The sequence below is a fragment of the Haemorhous mexicanus genome, chromosome 1, assembly GCF_027477595.1.
Source record: "Haemorhous mexicanus isolate bHaeMex1 chromosome 1, bHaeMex1.pri, whole genome shotgun sequence".
Lineage (NCBI taxonomy): Eukaryota > Metazoa > Chordata > Aves > Passeriformes > Fringillidae > Haemorhous > Haemorhous mexicanus.
The window spans coordinates 58171782-58188691 of NC_082341.1; the positions used below are offsets into that span (position 1 = coordinate 58171782).

A 16910-nucleotide genomic window follows, 5' to 3' on the forward strand; every position below is an offset into this window, starting at 1 on the left:
ACCTTTTAAAAGGTTATTCATACATTTGTATGAATTCTAATAGGAGGATATAATAGTCTGCAATAATTTACAGGTTGATCTTAAACAGCAAAAGCATTTTGAAATGAAACAGTTTGGACTGTAGAAACATGAAAATACAAAAATGCTTTCTGAGAGGGCTTCTTTGGGAATGTTATTCTTTACTGTGTTCCATTTCTGTCTCAAATGCCCTTAGCAGATGGCTTGGCTTTGTACCTCCAGCTTTAATCTTTATTGGTCCCCAAATGATGGTTTTTGTGTAGTAGAGCTTCCTTTATTTCAATTTGGATATGCTTGATAGTCAGACTGTAGTAAGCCTCCGTGTTGAGGCTCATTGTGTCGTTTTTTCCTCATTTGAAATCTCTATCTATTTTATGAAACACAGTGCATTGCAAGTTGTGGTAATACCTGTTTGGGTCATTATTAGTTCCAAAGGATGGGATTCCCTTCAGACTTGGCAGCTTGGGAATGGTGTTGCTACCATGAAAACAGGTTAATATTGGAATTCATGTGTTAGTTCTGGTTCAAAGCTGTCTGTGCACACCATGTAATTGGGAAATAAAAAAAGAAAAAGACAGATTTTCTTAGGCTGAAATATCAGTGTCATTATCAAGAATTCATGGCTTTCAATACAGCATAGGAGGAACAATGAAACAGTAGAAGTAAAGCTAAATGTTCTGAGGTACCTCAAGGGTCAGTGGGGACAGAAAATCAACAGCAGCAGCAGCAGCTGCAGCAGTCTCGTCAACAAAAGAAAACCCTTGTGCTTCCCAAAACCAATTTCCAACAGTGCCATAGTCCATATTCTGTATGAAGTGCCAGATATTAAGTTCACATGGATGAAGAGAAGCCTGAAGTCCTTCCGTCTCTTATAATGGCTTTTTTCTTTCAACTTAAACTACTGCTTGAGAGCAAGGAGCAGCATTTCAAAAGGAGAAATACTTGCAAGAGGTATGGGACTTCCAAGGAAAGACCATTTGGAGAAAAAGCTTGCATCAGTTCTGCTCACATTGATTGTAGTTTAATTTACCTTGGGATCTTGTTAGTTTCACTTCATTTGTTAGTAAAATGATGGCATTGGCTCTTAGGGAGTTGTCAAATTTAGTTTCATGTCAGCTGTTATTGCTGCAAATCAGATAAAATGGAGCAGCAAGATATTCTGGGCTGGATGATGTAGGTGCACATACGAATGCTACCTGTTTTCTTCTCTGTAAAGGTTAAAGGCACTCCTATGTGGGTGTGTGGAGCAAGATCCCAAGAATTATTTAGCTATTTTAAGCTTATTTAAGCAATGTTGTGATTGTCTTCATTATATATTAACAACAAAGGAATTAATCTAAAAATAAGATCATTAATACAATTCTGTGATATCACTATCACTGACATAACATTTTGCAGATCTTAATTTTTCTTTTGCCCTGGTGCCACGTAATGCATAGAACACCACCTTATATGATCCTCTTTTTGCTCTCAGTCTGATCTAATCATTTCAGTTTGATTTTACATTCCCTATAAATCATGCTGCTTATAAGAATAGCCATTTTTGCGCTAATAATCACAATTTCTGAAATCTTCCAATGGGACTCTGCCATAAAATGAGGCTGTGGCTACAGAAAACTTCAGAAGGCATCCCCTCACTGTTGAAATATCATTGGTGAGTTCCTGGGCTTTTTATGTCCTTTTTAAGATGCTAAATAAACCAGGGGTTTTAGCTATATTAACCTGCAGAATTTCAATGCTAATGGCTGCATGTATGTGTGTATGCTGCTTACCCATCCAACAGGCTTAGGTAGAGATGAGATCAGTTCATCAACTGACCACAAAAAAACACGACAAAATCACGGAATCCTCTCACTAATTGCTGGTATGTTCTTCACAAGACCATGACATGGACATGTGCGTTCTGTCATAATCTGGCTGGGCAGACCCCAGGGTGAGATATTAGTTTGTTGTGGGACTTTCACAGCTTTGCTGCTGCTGGCACCTGTTCTATCTCGGGTAGTCCTAGCTGTGAAAATTCTATTTTTTCAGAACACATAGTAAAAATTATAATTGACTGGTTTTTATTGAGTATTTATGTCTGTAAGTGTTCTTTTTATTCCACAAATGACACTTAGTTTTTTGAAAGTACTTGCTTTTCCCCTTAGCACTACCTCAAGTTAAGACATTTGTTCTTAGGCCTTAAATGATCCAGTGAATTTACAGAACACAATTAATTGCGACAGTAGCAAGTTCGGCACACCATGCTGTTAAGGATAGCAGGGACTGTAGTGATTTTATAATGAATTCACTCTAAATCTCAGCAAATAGGAGCATACAAGGACATCTGACAGCTGCTTTCCCCAGCTAAATCTCACCACTGAGGCTCCATTCCAAGAAAAATAACAAGTCAGGCTTGGTTAGTAGTGCTGCAGCTTGGAATACGAGTTTTGACAAGGGAAAAAATCATTTGTACTGTACTAGCTTTTCATGAGCTGGGGCAGGGAGTAAATCTCTCCAATGGCAAAATAAAGCTGTCAGACAGCTTTTTCATAAGATGCCATTGAACATCAATACGACAGTTCTCCCTCCTGATCTTTTTTATAGGTTGCTAATTCTGAAAGAAAAGTCATCTTTGCCTACATATTTGTGGATTCAGGCACTGACATTTTAGAAGGAGTTATACTAGAACAAAAATACAGGCTCAATAAAAAGGAGTTCCCCTATAGCCTTGCTCAAAAGATGTTTTCGCTAAATATCTATTTCTAGGAAAAGAAACTGTATTTGCTGCTTTATATTTTGAGATTGATATATACATGTATGAAATAGGTTCTCTGAAAAATTAACAGGCGAATATCCAGGCACATGAGAGTACCTGGATGAACTGAAGGACACAATGCAACGGCCATCAGCCTGAGGCATGGTCATCATTAAGGCAGTAATTTTGTTTCTTAAGAACTTGAATAGGTTTCCTTTTCTGTCTTTACTGAACATAGATGAGAAAATTTGGGCTTTTCTCAGTTTGACCACTTTATAAGCATCAAAACATAATTGAAGCCCGAGTATGATGAAGACAGACTGCAGAGGTCTTCTCTTCCAGGTTAGGTGGGAAAGCCAGAGCTCCTGGTGGGAGATCCGAACATCTGATTTTAGTTTCTGATAGTGAAGGTCATGGAAGCTCTTCTTGTTTAGGTTTTAGGGAAGTTCTTTTCGTTCTAGGGCTATGGAGATGGTTATCTTTACCTTCACTTTAAAATACACTACCTTATGGCTGTGGAGGAAAAGAAAACAGCAATTAACTCTTAACATGCTCTTAAGAAAACAGTAAATAGTGTGTTGTGTTAACATTTACTCAAATTTTGTATGTTTTTCACAAGTATTTTCCAATATTTACCTTCATTTTCTGTTAAAATCTTAAGAATATTTCCCTTTCGTGGAGTGCCCTTGAGGTACAGCATAATTCTGAGTATCTTACAAAGGAAAAAAAGCCAAACACTTCTTTCTACAGACTGTTGCAGTAAAATGCTTTGGCCATGAATTCAGACATCACATCAACTCTTATATTAGCAAGCAAGGCATGTTTCAGAGTTCTCTGTCTGGGCTGCCATTAAGTCTTATCTTTTCAGGCAGTTTAAACAGTCTTTGCAAATAAATAGTACTGTCAAATAGACCAACCACTTTAGCGAGCTTATAAAGAAAACAAGTGTTTGAGGCTAGTATTAGTAAAAGAAAAAAAATCATTTGCTAGTAGCACTGTGAAAAAAGAAGTCAGATGTGAGTGCCTACAAAATGAATATTATCATAAATAGCAAACTAAAAGTTTCATTAAATGTGCAAGTAGCTATAAATTAGGTGTTCCTAGTTTTCTGAAGTGGCCAAGGATTCTTTTAGTTTCCTTTCCTTTTGTTGGTAGGTTTTTGAATATCTGTTTTTTTTCTCCCCGGTTTCCAGTGTGCTCAAATGCCTCATTCATGTTGCCATGAGGGTTTGACTAATCTCAAGTCTTAGTCATTAGAATGGTGGCCACTGATGCAAACTCTATTCACAAATAGTAAACACTCTATTTTTCCCAACTGGTTGCAAAAAATATATATTTATCAGTTAACAAAATGAGAGTAGCAGCATAAGAATTGACTTCACTTACAATTCTTACATTAAAATCATGTGTATATGTTTCACAGCACATTAGTGAGCAAGAAGTGTTACTGGAAGAAATGGAAAATCAGTAAAATATTAATTAAAAAATAATATCACTATAACCACATATGCAAAAACTCTCCTTTTATTTTAGAGTGTTCACTCAAAGTCAGGTTCTTCACAATACTGTCATTGAAATGTGGGAAGCGTGACCTACCAGACTCTTCCCTGAGTTCTGTTTTCTCAGTTTGAAATAATTCAGCCCTCTGGCTGATCACTGAAGCTGACAGGACCTGCTCATAATCCGCCTGAGTTGCGAGCAGGAGCAGAATCTCTCACAGTTTAGGTTCTCCAGTTCTGTGTCCAGTCTTGCCATGAAACTCCTCAGCTGCTGGGTTTTCAGTCTAGGTAGACACTTCCCAAGACATGAGACAAGGCAGCAAACCTGAAAAGTGTCTACTCAGCTTCATGTTGGTCCTAAACAAGCACGTAATAATAAAGGTGAAGGAAAGTTCAAACCAACACAAAATAAACCAGGCCAGCAAAGCCTACCCAGCTTTGACACCATTAACTTTAAGAATCCTAAACTGGAAAACGTGGAGGTACTTGATGTGTGAGTGACATTAAACTACTTTTGATTATTTTTTCAAAATGCTAAGTCTTCAAAAGCTCAGATAAATGGCTCACAGTGTTCATTAAGAAGACTTGACCTGAGTTGAATAAATACTGCTGATGGTGTGAAGAAAAAAGCTGGCAATAAGAAGCAAGGTGAAGGTTGTGAAGCACACAACCATATTAGCATGCTGAACTTTTCAAACAGTGACAAAATTGTTCTTTCAGTGTCTGTTTCTACACTGCAATAGCATATAGAATTCCTGCACAGGTGTTAATGAACCATGACCTTAAATCAAGTCGACCTTGTGTGAGGCTAAATGTACTGGGTGTTGTAGGGTAGCTGAATGCAAAACGCATGTTTAAAGAAAGTATTTTATTCAAAAATAGAAGAATTATACCTGGCTTTCCACATGTGCCAACTGAATTTTATTATTTTCTTAAGTATTGTCTTTAATTTCATCATCATATATTATCCCTGGGAAATAGCTTTCTTTTCTATCTATAATTAATTCAGGTGTCCAAAATTGCAGTATGTTTTTGAAAAATGTCTTTGGGTCTATTCTGCCAATAACAATGACTGGGTAATTAATTCAAGCTGTTCCATTAAAAAATAAGTAAAAGACTGAACAAAAGAATATTTTCTGAAAATAATAACAATCATACTAGTACTGTAATTGTTGTTGAGATTCCTTAGTATTTAATGGGGATCTGTAATACTAATGGAAACTGGAAAGGACTGAAAAGGACCCATTTAATTCAAAGCTATCCAGTCCTGTAAATGAACACCAAGTTTCTTCTAGGGAATAACTAAATGTTGTTGTTAAAGTTAGGGTCCTCAATAAGTAATTTTCACTGGTCTTGTTTTTCAGAGGTTCTTGAGCCATTGACTTCCATTTGAAGGAATTCCTAGCCTTCCTTTTTAACCATTTTCTTTGGTTTTAAGGACCATATAGAGGTCAGGGAAATTTCCAGAGCAAATGGAAAAGATGTATTTAACTTCTCCAGGTATTTTACAAATAAATACATTCATCAGCATTCTAAGGGCTGTATTTTGAATGGAGTCCTCTGAATGCAGAGTGCCATGGAGCGTCAGTCCACTTAATTTAGTTCCCTGACTTCTCTCAGCATTGCTGCTTCAGTTACTAGTACTGAACCCCTAGAAATAAGAGCCCTAAATGTTGAAAATAGAAGAATTTTAATTAATCAGTTGCATTTAAAAATAATAAAACCAATTGTTTATATTAAATGTTCAGTAGAATATAAAGTGTACTTTAAAAAGGTATACATTTTGAGACTTCTGCTAAAGTGCACTTTAAAAAGTTATACATTTTGAGACTGTTCAGCTATATTAGAAATAAATATATTATTGACAAGAGTTCTGTTCATACTACATTAACTTTTGTTGGATATGGTTTTATATTAAATGAAATGGTTCACACAAAAATACATTTATGAAATGAAAAAGGAATCACTTTTTTATGACACTGCAAGAATACAAATAGGTGATCTGTGAGAATACAGAAAAGTATCCTTAATCTTTACTTTTTCTTGACTATTCTGTACAGGAGAACTTGATAGAAAACATCGAGGGCCAGATTCTTTACATACTTTGATCTAATAACTGCAAACCTGCCCTAATATTGCACAGGGATTTTAATAAGAACCCATACTTTGGAATAATTTTAACCAAAGTCCAGCACTGCAAAGGCATTGCAACCACTGTTAAATGTGTTGCACGTAAATGTTAAAGGCTTTTGTGTGTGTGTGTGTGACAGAGAGAGATTGAAATCACTGCAAATGTGATTTGAGTCTGATGTTATAGCATGCTCATATGTCTGCATGCCCCAATAAAATCATATTGGCCATTTTGTCCTTAGAAGACTGTTCTTTCTGTGAGGGTAGAGGATCTCTTAAAAATTGGATATCTTTATCAGTTTTCTTGGTATCCACACCTTACTCTGATAATATCATTATTTTTCTGCTAAGTCACTGTGCACAAAACCTCGCAAGGGGCTTCTCTTCAAGAACAGACCTGGAAAGGCATCCTGGTCATAATTCAGCATGCACAAACTTCAACACTTCCCACAGCATCCCTCGAGGGAGAGCTGGTTTGTACCCAAAAAAGCAGTTCTGCATCAAGGCTTTATTCCAATCAAACCCCTTGGCAGGCAGAGAGTCTCTTTCCTCCTCCATCTTCTCATTATGCTATTTGTCCACAAAAGCTTGGCGGGGGGGAAAAACACTCAGTCAATGACAACTAAAAAGCTTCCCATGACTCAAAATTAATATATAAGGTAAGAAAAGGTAGTTTAAAAAACAGAAGAAATATCTTCTTGTATTTCTTGTCCTTGCAATACATTCAAAACTAATTTATGTCCTTAAACTGAATTTATATACTCAATTCTTTAAGACCAACACTTTTGATAGTTTAGCAAAATAATAATTTTTGGTAAAATAGTCTGATACTTAAAATTACATCCATTAATGATCATTCTTCACACTGGACTGCACTGCTCCTTCTACTTGGATTAGCCTTTTCCAAAACCTTCCAGAGCAGAAAAAAAAAAAAAAGAAAAAGCAAAGGGCTCCTGAGCAGAAGGATTTACATCTTCAAAAGGAAACTCTAAAGGTGTAAAAGAGAGAGAAGTGTGAGAGAGGAACAGTGATCGTATTTCTAATTTTTTTCCTGCATGATACATCCTCCTCCCTTCTAGCTTTTCTTTTCTATTGTTTTTTTAATCTCTCCATTTGCAGGGTTTTACTCTTTGTTGTGCTCAGTCATAGAGGTGTCTGCAATATAACTGCATAGCAATCCCAGCTTGAAGCTTGTGAACTTTAGACAAACTCTGCTCATCCTTTTCTTGGCTGGCACAAAGCAGGAAGGCTGAGAAGGGCTGCTCTCATTTGATATGACTGATGCAGAACAGATGGGATGTAACTGTGTCTCCACACCTTTTATTAACCAGAGACTGTAAAGGAGCTCCAGAACCTCTTGCACTGCCACTGTGGTGCAGAATGGTCTGGTGTGACACTCATCTCATTCGGGTGCCTGGAGTTTTGTCCCACTGCATGGGTGCTACCTAATGAGAGCTGTCTACAAAGATCTCCTGTTACAAGCCTTAGCACAATATGCCAGGCAAACAGAGTCTTGGGTAGTGTTCGCAAGGCAGTGCTGGGATTATTGGTTGTGGGCATGTCTAGAAGAATATGTGCTGAATGTAAAACCCTCAAAATCATATATTACCTTCTTGACCTCTCTGGAAATTTTAAACATGCACATTTGTTTCTTCCTAAGTCTGTGTTCCTAAGCCTGAGGGTAGGTCTTTTCTTCAGAATGAAGAAGCATGGGGCTTAGCCAGCATGTATAAAAACACACTAAACACACTAAAAACAATAGATGTGAAAAACAGCTCTGCGTACACTAGAATGCAGTCATGGTTTAAAATGGTACATCAGTTGTCATTTAAATGAGTTCAAACATGCCCCATTTGTGTCTGTCATAGTGGTCTGTGGCAGCCATCACCGTAGTCTGTAATTCTGCCATCACTTTCATCTGCTTTAATCATTCTACCTTTTTCTCAATTTTTGATCTGCTTTTTGACAATTTAAGTAATTTTTTTTTCTCATAGTGCTAATTAGCAGTCTTGCTTCCCAGTAAATTACTTGCTGACTGAATCATGCAATCCTTCACTTGACAGAAAGGATGTAAACAAAGAGAATTTTGAGCAACAGTCAAAACAGCAGCATTGGTGCCATAGCATAGAAACTAACTTCAAAGATGAGATTAAAAAAAACTGTAAAGTAGGAGTTTCAGATATCATTAATTCTCTAGTTGGATCCTGTAAAAGCAATTCTGTCATTCTCTGTGGAAAGATAACATTTACCCTTAAATGCTTTTTAAATAATCTTTTGTAATCCGGGGCTACGTACTCTCAGAATTGCTGGATTGCATTGCAGATTGGGAATGCTGCTGCAGCATTCATGTGGCAGATTCTCCTAACTTGCAGCACTTTGTTCTGTGATAGTCACAGTAGGTAAAATGACCAATTCAGAGTCTAGAATAAAGTCACACTATTACCACCATTGCATTTCCACTAGAGCTGAATGGCCACACAGCGCAGCACAGCAACACCCAATAAACACCTTCAGATGCCTCGAATTCTTCACGTTACTGTATTTTTGTTATCTTATATGATGTTAACAATTCAAATACATTGAAAAAAGTGTTCTCAGAGAGATGAGCATTTTTGGGGTTTGGTACTTGTTAAACATGTGTAGGTATTTGGTTGTTCACTTCATCTCCAGAATTTCATTTTCTTGAGAGTTTCGTGTGAATTACTTTCAACTTCTGTCTGGAATAAGTAGCTTTATGGTCTAGATGATCAAATCTAGTTGTGAAATGGCTATTTTAAGGATTGTGCCTGTAGTTTTTGGGGGAATGTGTGAGATGTGCAAACTAAAAATTACGGAAGTAGCATATTTATTATGTAGGATTTTACAGGTAAAATTCATTAACCAGTGAAATCCGTAGATTAATTTTATTTAATGTAAAATTGGCAGCAGCTGGAGGGAAAAGGGACATTTGAAAAAAAAACATGTTTATAGCTGAGCTCAATCATTATTTTTCAATGTCAAAAAGCATTACATACATTGATACTGATTAAGTTATACATTTTTGTTTGAAGCTAAGTTCATATTTGAGTGTCTTGCTGAACCAGAGAAATAAAAAACAATTTTCCAGTAAGAGCATGTCCTGGTTCAGGGCAAATTTGGGAGAGAACCCCCAAAGGGCTCCTCTAGGAAATCGGATTCTATCACCTCTCCCCCAACCTGTCCGGGAAAAAATACCTCCTTGGAGAAAAGTGGAAAAAAACTCTTTATTAAACAAGAAAACCTAAACAATATTAAACAATAAAACCCCTTGCTGCTCCAAAGGAGATGACAAACCCAGAAAGTCCCCTCCCCAGATTCCAGTTCAGCTCACTCAGTCCCTTATCAGTCCCTCCGGTGCTGGAAATGCCGTGGCCCAAGCCCCGGCCACCGATGCGAGCTGCTGGTCCTCTTATGGTTGTTCACTCCAGAGCAGGTGTGAACAGGTCCAAAGAAAGGGGAAAAAAGGAAAAAAGCACAGTCCAGGGAACTTCTTTGCCTCAGCTAGCTAAACTAACTAAAAGCAAAAAAAAAAAAAAAAAAAAAAAAAAAGAGAGCCCTGTCCCGCCGTCTGTTCATCTGCAGACAACGCAGTCCAGAAGCAGGAATATGTAGGAGTGAGTTCAGTGTCTGAAAACAAACAGACACTCTCCCCCCCTCAATCCTTGGAACAAGTCTTAAAGGTGCAAAACTTACTATTGAGCATAAATGAAACAAGACGATTGGGGATAAAAGCATCATATAGTCAACCTAGGACAGAGCATTTTTTTCAAATTAGAAATTAGAGGGGAGGGGGTTTGTTTATTTATTTATTTACACATAATGTCTTAGTTCAAAAGGATTAGAAATAACCTCAGAGCAGTATTTGAAAATATCCAGTTGCAGACCCAATGCGAAGATATATGGTTACATCAAAGTTCAGAACACTTCTGCTAAAGTATTAAATTAAAAAATATAAATATTTTTCTTTAAAAAGGTTAAAATGCTTTTGGAGTTTGATAATATCTCTTTATGCTTTGTTTAGCACCAGCTGGAGAGAGCATTGTGAACATGTTTGTTTTCCAGTGACAACAAAATAATTTTCAAGTTGTTGTTTAGAAAATAAATAAATAAATAAATAGAAAGAGAAAATAAACACATTTTCCTGTGCAGCATTCATGGTCAAATATCGAAATAATCCATCTGATAGCTTAATATGTGAGTTTAAAATTAATATAATTATGGAATCTGAAAACATATTCTCATTGTAGAGAATACAATCAAAAATTAATTTCAGTCATTATAAATTGTGTGAATATAGAAAAGAAAATGTGTCCTGTTTACTTGGCAAGGTCCTTTGAATACCTTTAGTAACAATGGATTATTTTGTTTGCCAGCGATGTGGGACAGCTCCGGTTATGAGTTGCTAGCATTTGCGTATTAAACATCTGAGCTCAGTTAATGCATTACAGAGCTCCACCTCTTTGATGCATCATAACCTTGCATTTTCATTCCTTGCAGAAGGGAATCCATATACCTGGTGGGTTGGAAAAGCCAATGAGAAGCACTACTATTGGGGCGGATCAGGACCTGGCATTCAAAAATGTGCCTGCGGCATCGAACGCAACTGTACTGATCCCAAGTACTACTGCAACTGTGATGCTGATTATAAGCAATGGTGAGTGCTTTGCAAGAAGGCAGGATGAGAATGACCAAGTCTCCTAACTTTTTCAACACTGCCATGACTTTGAATATATCTTTTTTTCTATATTTCCTTTCTTACCAGAGAAAAAAAGGCAAAATTATTATATTTGTGTTTCCTCCTGTAAAGTGTCAACCCATGCCTGGATTTCCATTTTATTCATGGTGTCTGTGACTGTTAAATATAAGGACTGTATTCATGATTTCCAGCCCACTGAGCTATAGAAAAGGCTAAAATTGCAAAGGCAAGACCTCATAGGAAAGACCAGCGTTTTGGTTATCCATGCAACTTTGTCTCCATAACATTCAGTTATACTGCAGCACAGAATTAATTTTATCCCTGCAACTTCATGGTTTTTTCCCAGAATTTCTCCTCATAAAGTGTTGCTTCTGCAACACTTGAATGTGAGTGATATGTACTGAAATCACTCATCTAGTGCCTCCAACATTCATTATCTCTTTTTCAAGACAAAAAATATGTTAAGAACTAGACACGTATCATGGAATGAGGCTCTGTATTTCAGAGGGAAGCTACAAGGCTTTGCATGAGATGGTTTAATTACTGCAGAAAAAAGAAATAAACTTGCATCCCTGATATTCCCCAAAAACATGAACAGACCGCATAAAGCTCATAATCATTTTGAGTGAGACCTTCTCTGTGGTTTACAACACTTTGTTTGTGAGCCTTAATCATTTGTGTCTCTTTTCTTATGACAGGCAGGATTATATTTTACATGGTATGCAATGTTCAGTGACATATTGAAATCATACTTTTATGAACATTTGTCCCATTAATAGCAACCTGTGGGTAATTGAATCAATACTGGCTCATAAAGGTTAATTGAGAAATTCTACAGCTATTAATGAATGTAGAGCTACAGAACTGTAGTGGTATTTCAGAGACTAAAAAATTTTTAAAAAAGAGAGGAGCAAGAATCATAGAATCACAGAATACCAGTATATGTAAGGGACTTCAGAGTTCCTCTAGTTCAACCCATCTGCTCAAGAAGGGTCACCTATAAACTGTTGCCCAGTACTTTGGAGAGTTTTTTAATAAATCCAAGGATGGACTCTGCAGCTTCCCTGTGCACATTGTCCCAGGACTGGGCACCATTGGAAAGTATCTGATCCCATCTGCTTTGCACCCTCCCGTTAGTTATTTATGATGACACTGATGACATCCTTCTCAACCTTCTCTTCTCCAAGCTGAGTAGCCTCACCTGCCTCAGTTTCTTTTCATAGGAGAGATGCCACAGTCCTTCTATCATCTTCGTGGCTCTTCATTGGACTCCATCCAGCAATTCCACCTCTCTCTTGTATTGGGAACCCCAGAACTAGATCCAACACTCCAAATGTGGCCTTACTAGTGCTGAGCAGGGGAGGAGGATGGCCCCCCTTGACCTGCTGGCAGAACTTTGCCTAATGCACCCCGGGATGCCATTGGCCTGCCTGGCCTCAAGTGCACATTGCTGGCTCATGTTCACCTTGGTGTCCACCAGAATCCTTAGAGTGTTCTCTGCCAAGTGACTTCCCAGTTGGGTGGCTCCCAGCATATACTGGCGCATGGGGTTGTTTCCCCCAGGTGCAAGGCGTTACACTCTTCACTGTTGAAGTTCATGACATTTCTGTGAACCCACTTCTCCAGCTTATAAAATCCCTCTGGATAGCAGAACCCTGTTTGATGTGATCTGCAAGAATGAAGTATGAAAAACACAAAAACAGAGTAATAAAGAAAAATTTCCAGGCCCTGCAAAAAGTGTAGATTTGTATGTGGAAAATCAAATATTGCCACAGACATTGCCACCCTAAGCTTTGACATTGTTAGGACAGTAATCTGTTAGCTATGATATGGGGTGAATGACACAACAGCACAGATAGAGAGGAGTCATTTTTAGAGACAGGGTAATCACACATGCTGCCAAACTTCAGAAATGTAATTATATAGAGAGAATGAAGAATATAAAGTCTGATGACTCCAACTCAATCATAGGTACTAGAGCAGTGTGGCAGGAGGGGTGTAGGTTTGGTTCTGTGTCAAAATGGTAACAATAAAAGAAGATATTGTGATAATAATTACAATAGTGATGGAATTAGAAGCACTTGCAGTTTTCATTGCCTGAGGCACTGGATGCATATCCATGAATAATAGGGCTCTGTACCATATGTTGACCATTTTCCTTTACACCAAGGGAAATGTATGGGGAAAATGGCACTGGATTTTGAGCTCTTCTTGAAGATTCCCCAAGAATCACAGATGATAACTTAATAAGCAGCATGCACTCAATAATCTTCCTGTAACCTCTGCACCCCCTATATACACTGAGATTATGTGGATTCTACTAATAACCAGATTCATACTGTTATTAGATTCTATGTAAAATAGGCTTATTATCATAAAAGATCTAAAACTGTTTACTCAGAACTTCATTCAAGAATACATTATTACATAAATTATTTCTTTAGATAAGTATCAGAATATTTTCAGAACAACTACTGTTCATTGCAGGAAATTTTATGAAACGCAATTATACCACTGGATATTTTATTTTAATATGTGGTGTGTGTAAATCAAAGGAAGAAAGGAAAGCTATATAACAGACTTAAAGGAATTTTTGTTCAAGATTCATTTTTTCAGTTTGGTTTTGTCACAATCTAGTCTTTTCCATCGTCATATCTTTTGGGTTTTTGAGTAATTTTGAAGAGTCCTAGTTAGGAATTTTATCTAGCCATGTCCATCAATACCTAAAAAGCAAGTGAGATCCAGAGGAAAGGAGACCTTTATGACTTCAATCATTGGGGCAGAATTCAGCCTAGGCCTCCAACACACCTGTGCCCAATTCTGGTGACAGCAAAACAGCTGCTGGTTTGGAGAACAGAATATGCAAGAGTTTATGACGAGCAGAGGAGTCTCAGTTCACAGACTAACAAAGCAGCTTGCCACAGCTTGCCACCATAGGTCACCAGCACAGCTTATTTTAGAAGGATTTATAATCCCCTAAAAGAGAAGGGCTGAGTAAACGCCAAACTGTGGCTGAGAGTTCAGGTAGGACTTTTGCAGTGATTGCATATCTTGTCCTCAGCTGGGAGTGCTGCTTTTGCTTGCGGTATGCCCACAGTGATGTTCTGCTCCTGCCCAGACAGTGCTGGAAAAATTGTTTTGGGGTTTTTTGGGTGGTTGCAGGAGTAATATACAGAGGGGAGAAGGCAGTTGCCAGAGCAATAACTGTATTAGAAAAGGTAAGGAAGTAAACTAGGAAAAGAAGACTCTGTAGAAATTGTGAGAATCAAAGGTGAAAAAGAAAAGCAAGATTCAGGGGAGAGATTTTACAAGGAAATTGGGGAACCACTGAAGAACCGGTCAGGCTGAATCAGAATGATGTAGTGTAAGTAGAATATTGTCCACTGTTTTGATTGTAGAAGTTAGAATTTGCATTAGAAATTAAGAAAGGAATTACAGCTTGATGAATGATTTCATAGCAAAGTCAGGAGAATGTTTCCCTGGAGATCTGGATTCTAACCCTGCCTCTGGAACCACATTCAGACATGATGCTTCCTCAGTTTCATAAGCCATTTCTTCACAGAGCAGTCATTAGTCTGATCCTAATTTCCTGGAAACCCAGAAGTCCACTTTGTGAAAATACCAAACATTCACAGCTGCAACCAGAATAAAGGATCACTCTCTGAATACATCTAATGCAGTCATTCAAAGAAAAAAAAAAAAAAAAAAGGAAAGAAAAAAACAAAACCAAACATGTAGGCATCTCAGATGGAGCACTAAGTATGAGTGTTTTTAACATTAACATCTTTTAACCTCAACATCCAATCTGTAGAATGCAAATTATGCCAGCTACTCCCTCATGGAAGTACTGCAAAGATAGGTAGATTTATGAAGCAATCATCTGCTGCTCTAATGAGCACTGTAAAAAATCCAACTAGAAAATGTGGTCTTTATAGAAAGATTTGAAATGACACATTAGATATAAAATGGTATTCACATATTGAAGCATATGAGTAAATTTGGAGAGTAGGCAATGTTACACTAAATGAGTGTTGTCTGCATCCTATACTGAATACTGCTGAAACCCTCCAGAATAAATAATAATCAGGGACCAGCTCATGGTGATAGGAACAGGGCACTAATTAAAGCTCCTTAAGCAGCCTGCAATGCTTTTTTTCCAAAATTTTGAGTTTGGTTTTTGCTTTTTTGGGTTTTGTTTTGTTTTTTTAAATAAGTCTGTAAGTAATTCTATGTAAGTACAGAACCAGCTGTGTTACTTATGGACTCACTTACAATGTAACTTTTCCCAGGGATTAGTGTATACCATAGGCTTGGTAAACCTTACATCTGTATAGTTTTTCTAATAATGATTTTTAAAATTTCACATCACACCTTGTCTATCTGAACAAAATAGTTGTGTAGAACTATTTAGCACATGCTTAATGTGTTGATCATCATGCCTGGATGATAAATAAGCCAAATGGTGAATATTGGCAGGGAATATGAGATATGAAATTCAGATTTATGTGTATTTGCACACATAGTCTAGAATATAACCTGATTCTTTAGAAACTCATGTTGTTGCAATGTAAGTATTCAGTAGTCATTTTTGTCATGATAAAGAAACAAAAACCCAGATGGAAGAGCTTCACCCTGAGTAATCCTTCCATGATCCTTAGTCCCAAATTATCTATGATTTCTGTCCAAAATGAAATTAATTCAGAGTTAAATTGATCAGGTTGTATAAGAAAGGTTAGATTTGCTTGCTAGTAAAGATCATTTTTTAAAGTGTGTGTGGTTAACATTTAAAGTCAGATTGCCTCAAACTTGAGAGAATAAAGGTAGCTTTTATGAGTAGCAAGAAGTTCTCTGGGTTGCTGCCAAACAAAATTATAATGTAAATATTAATTTTAGATAAAATACAAGACTTTTTGAAAGAAAATCTTTTTTGAATAAAAATATTATTATTATTAGAATATAGTCAGTTCCTTTTAAAAAATGGCTGGCCTTGTAGAGATAGGCACACTGTACTAGTTAAGTAGCAAATGTAAAGCTCTGCAAAGAAATTTTGATTCCTACTCTCATTTGAGCCTAGGGTCAGTTAAGACTCAGATTGGCCAAAGTTTCTACACCACAGGGTCTCTTGCTCAGGGAAGTCACAATAAGTCAGAAGGCTTATAATATGATGCTGTTCAAGGATTTACTCAGAAAAGGTGACATAAGAAGCTTTTTCATTTAGCACTTCCTGATGTGAATGCACTTCAGGTTACAAAGCCAGTCATGGACTTTACCTCTGACTGCCGGTGTGGTTGCTAATCTTACAGGAACTATTTGGTGGTCCAAAAGATGATCAAAAGGGTTTAAGCAGAATTTTCAGGCAAAATTGCTTTGGACAAATGGAGAAAATCAGTGGAGGGAACCTTATTTATAATCTCACAGTTTGGATATTAAAGTTTCTTTCTCCAGAGCTTGTCAAATTGCTTTATTTTTGTGAGGTGTTTTACAGAACACTCTGCAGGATGCATCCCTCTTCCCTTCACAACTCTTGTCCAACAAAGGGAGTTTCAAAAGAAAGTTTCAGGTCATGGGTACAGATGACTAAACAAAGCTCAGAATGACGAGTTGTTTGAGTTACAGGAATATGGGTGGATGTTGAAATGCCTGAAGCAGTGGAAATGACCGGTGAGTCATTTGTAGCCAGATTTAACGGGATATTAAAGGCTCCTGGAGCTGTAGGTAGACATAGTCAAGGCTTAAGTTTAGCATGTAATAATTACCATCGAAATCATAGAAATTTCAGTTCCTGACTCCCTGAGGCACTTTTAAAAATCCC

The 16910-nt window shown here is 37.3% G+C and overlaps 1 protein-coding gene across 1 annotated transcript in view; it reads left to right on the top strand.

The window, feature by feature from the left end:
• CNTNAP2 (contactin associated protein 2) overlaps positions 1–16910 on the top strand; it is a 1014330-nt gene that overhangs the window by 819176 nt on the left and 178244 nt on the right. The window contains exon 14 of the mRNA XM_059850210.1: positions 10900–11056. Coding sequence (XP_059706193.1) covers positions 10900–11056 — 157 coding nt within the window. The remainder of the gene's footprint in view (positions 1–10899; positions 11057–16910) is intronic.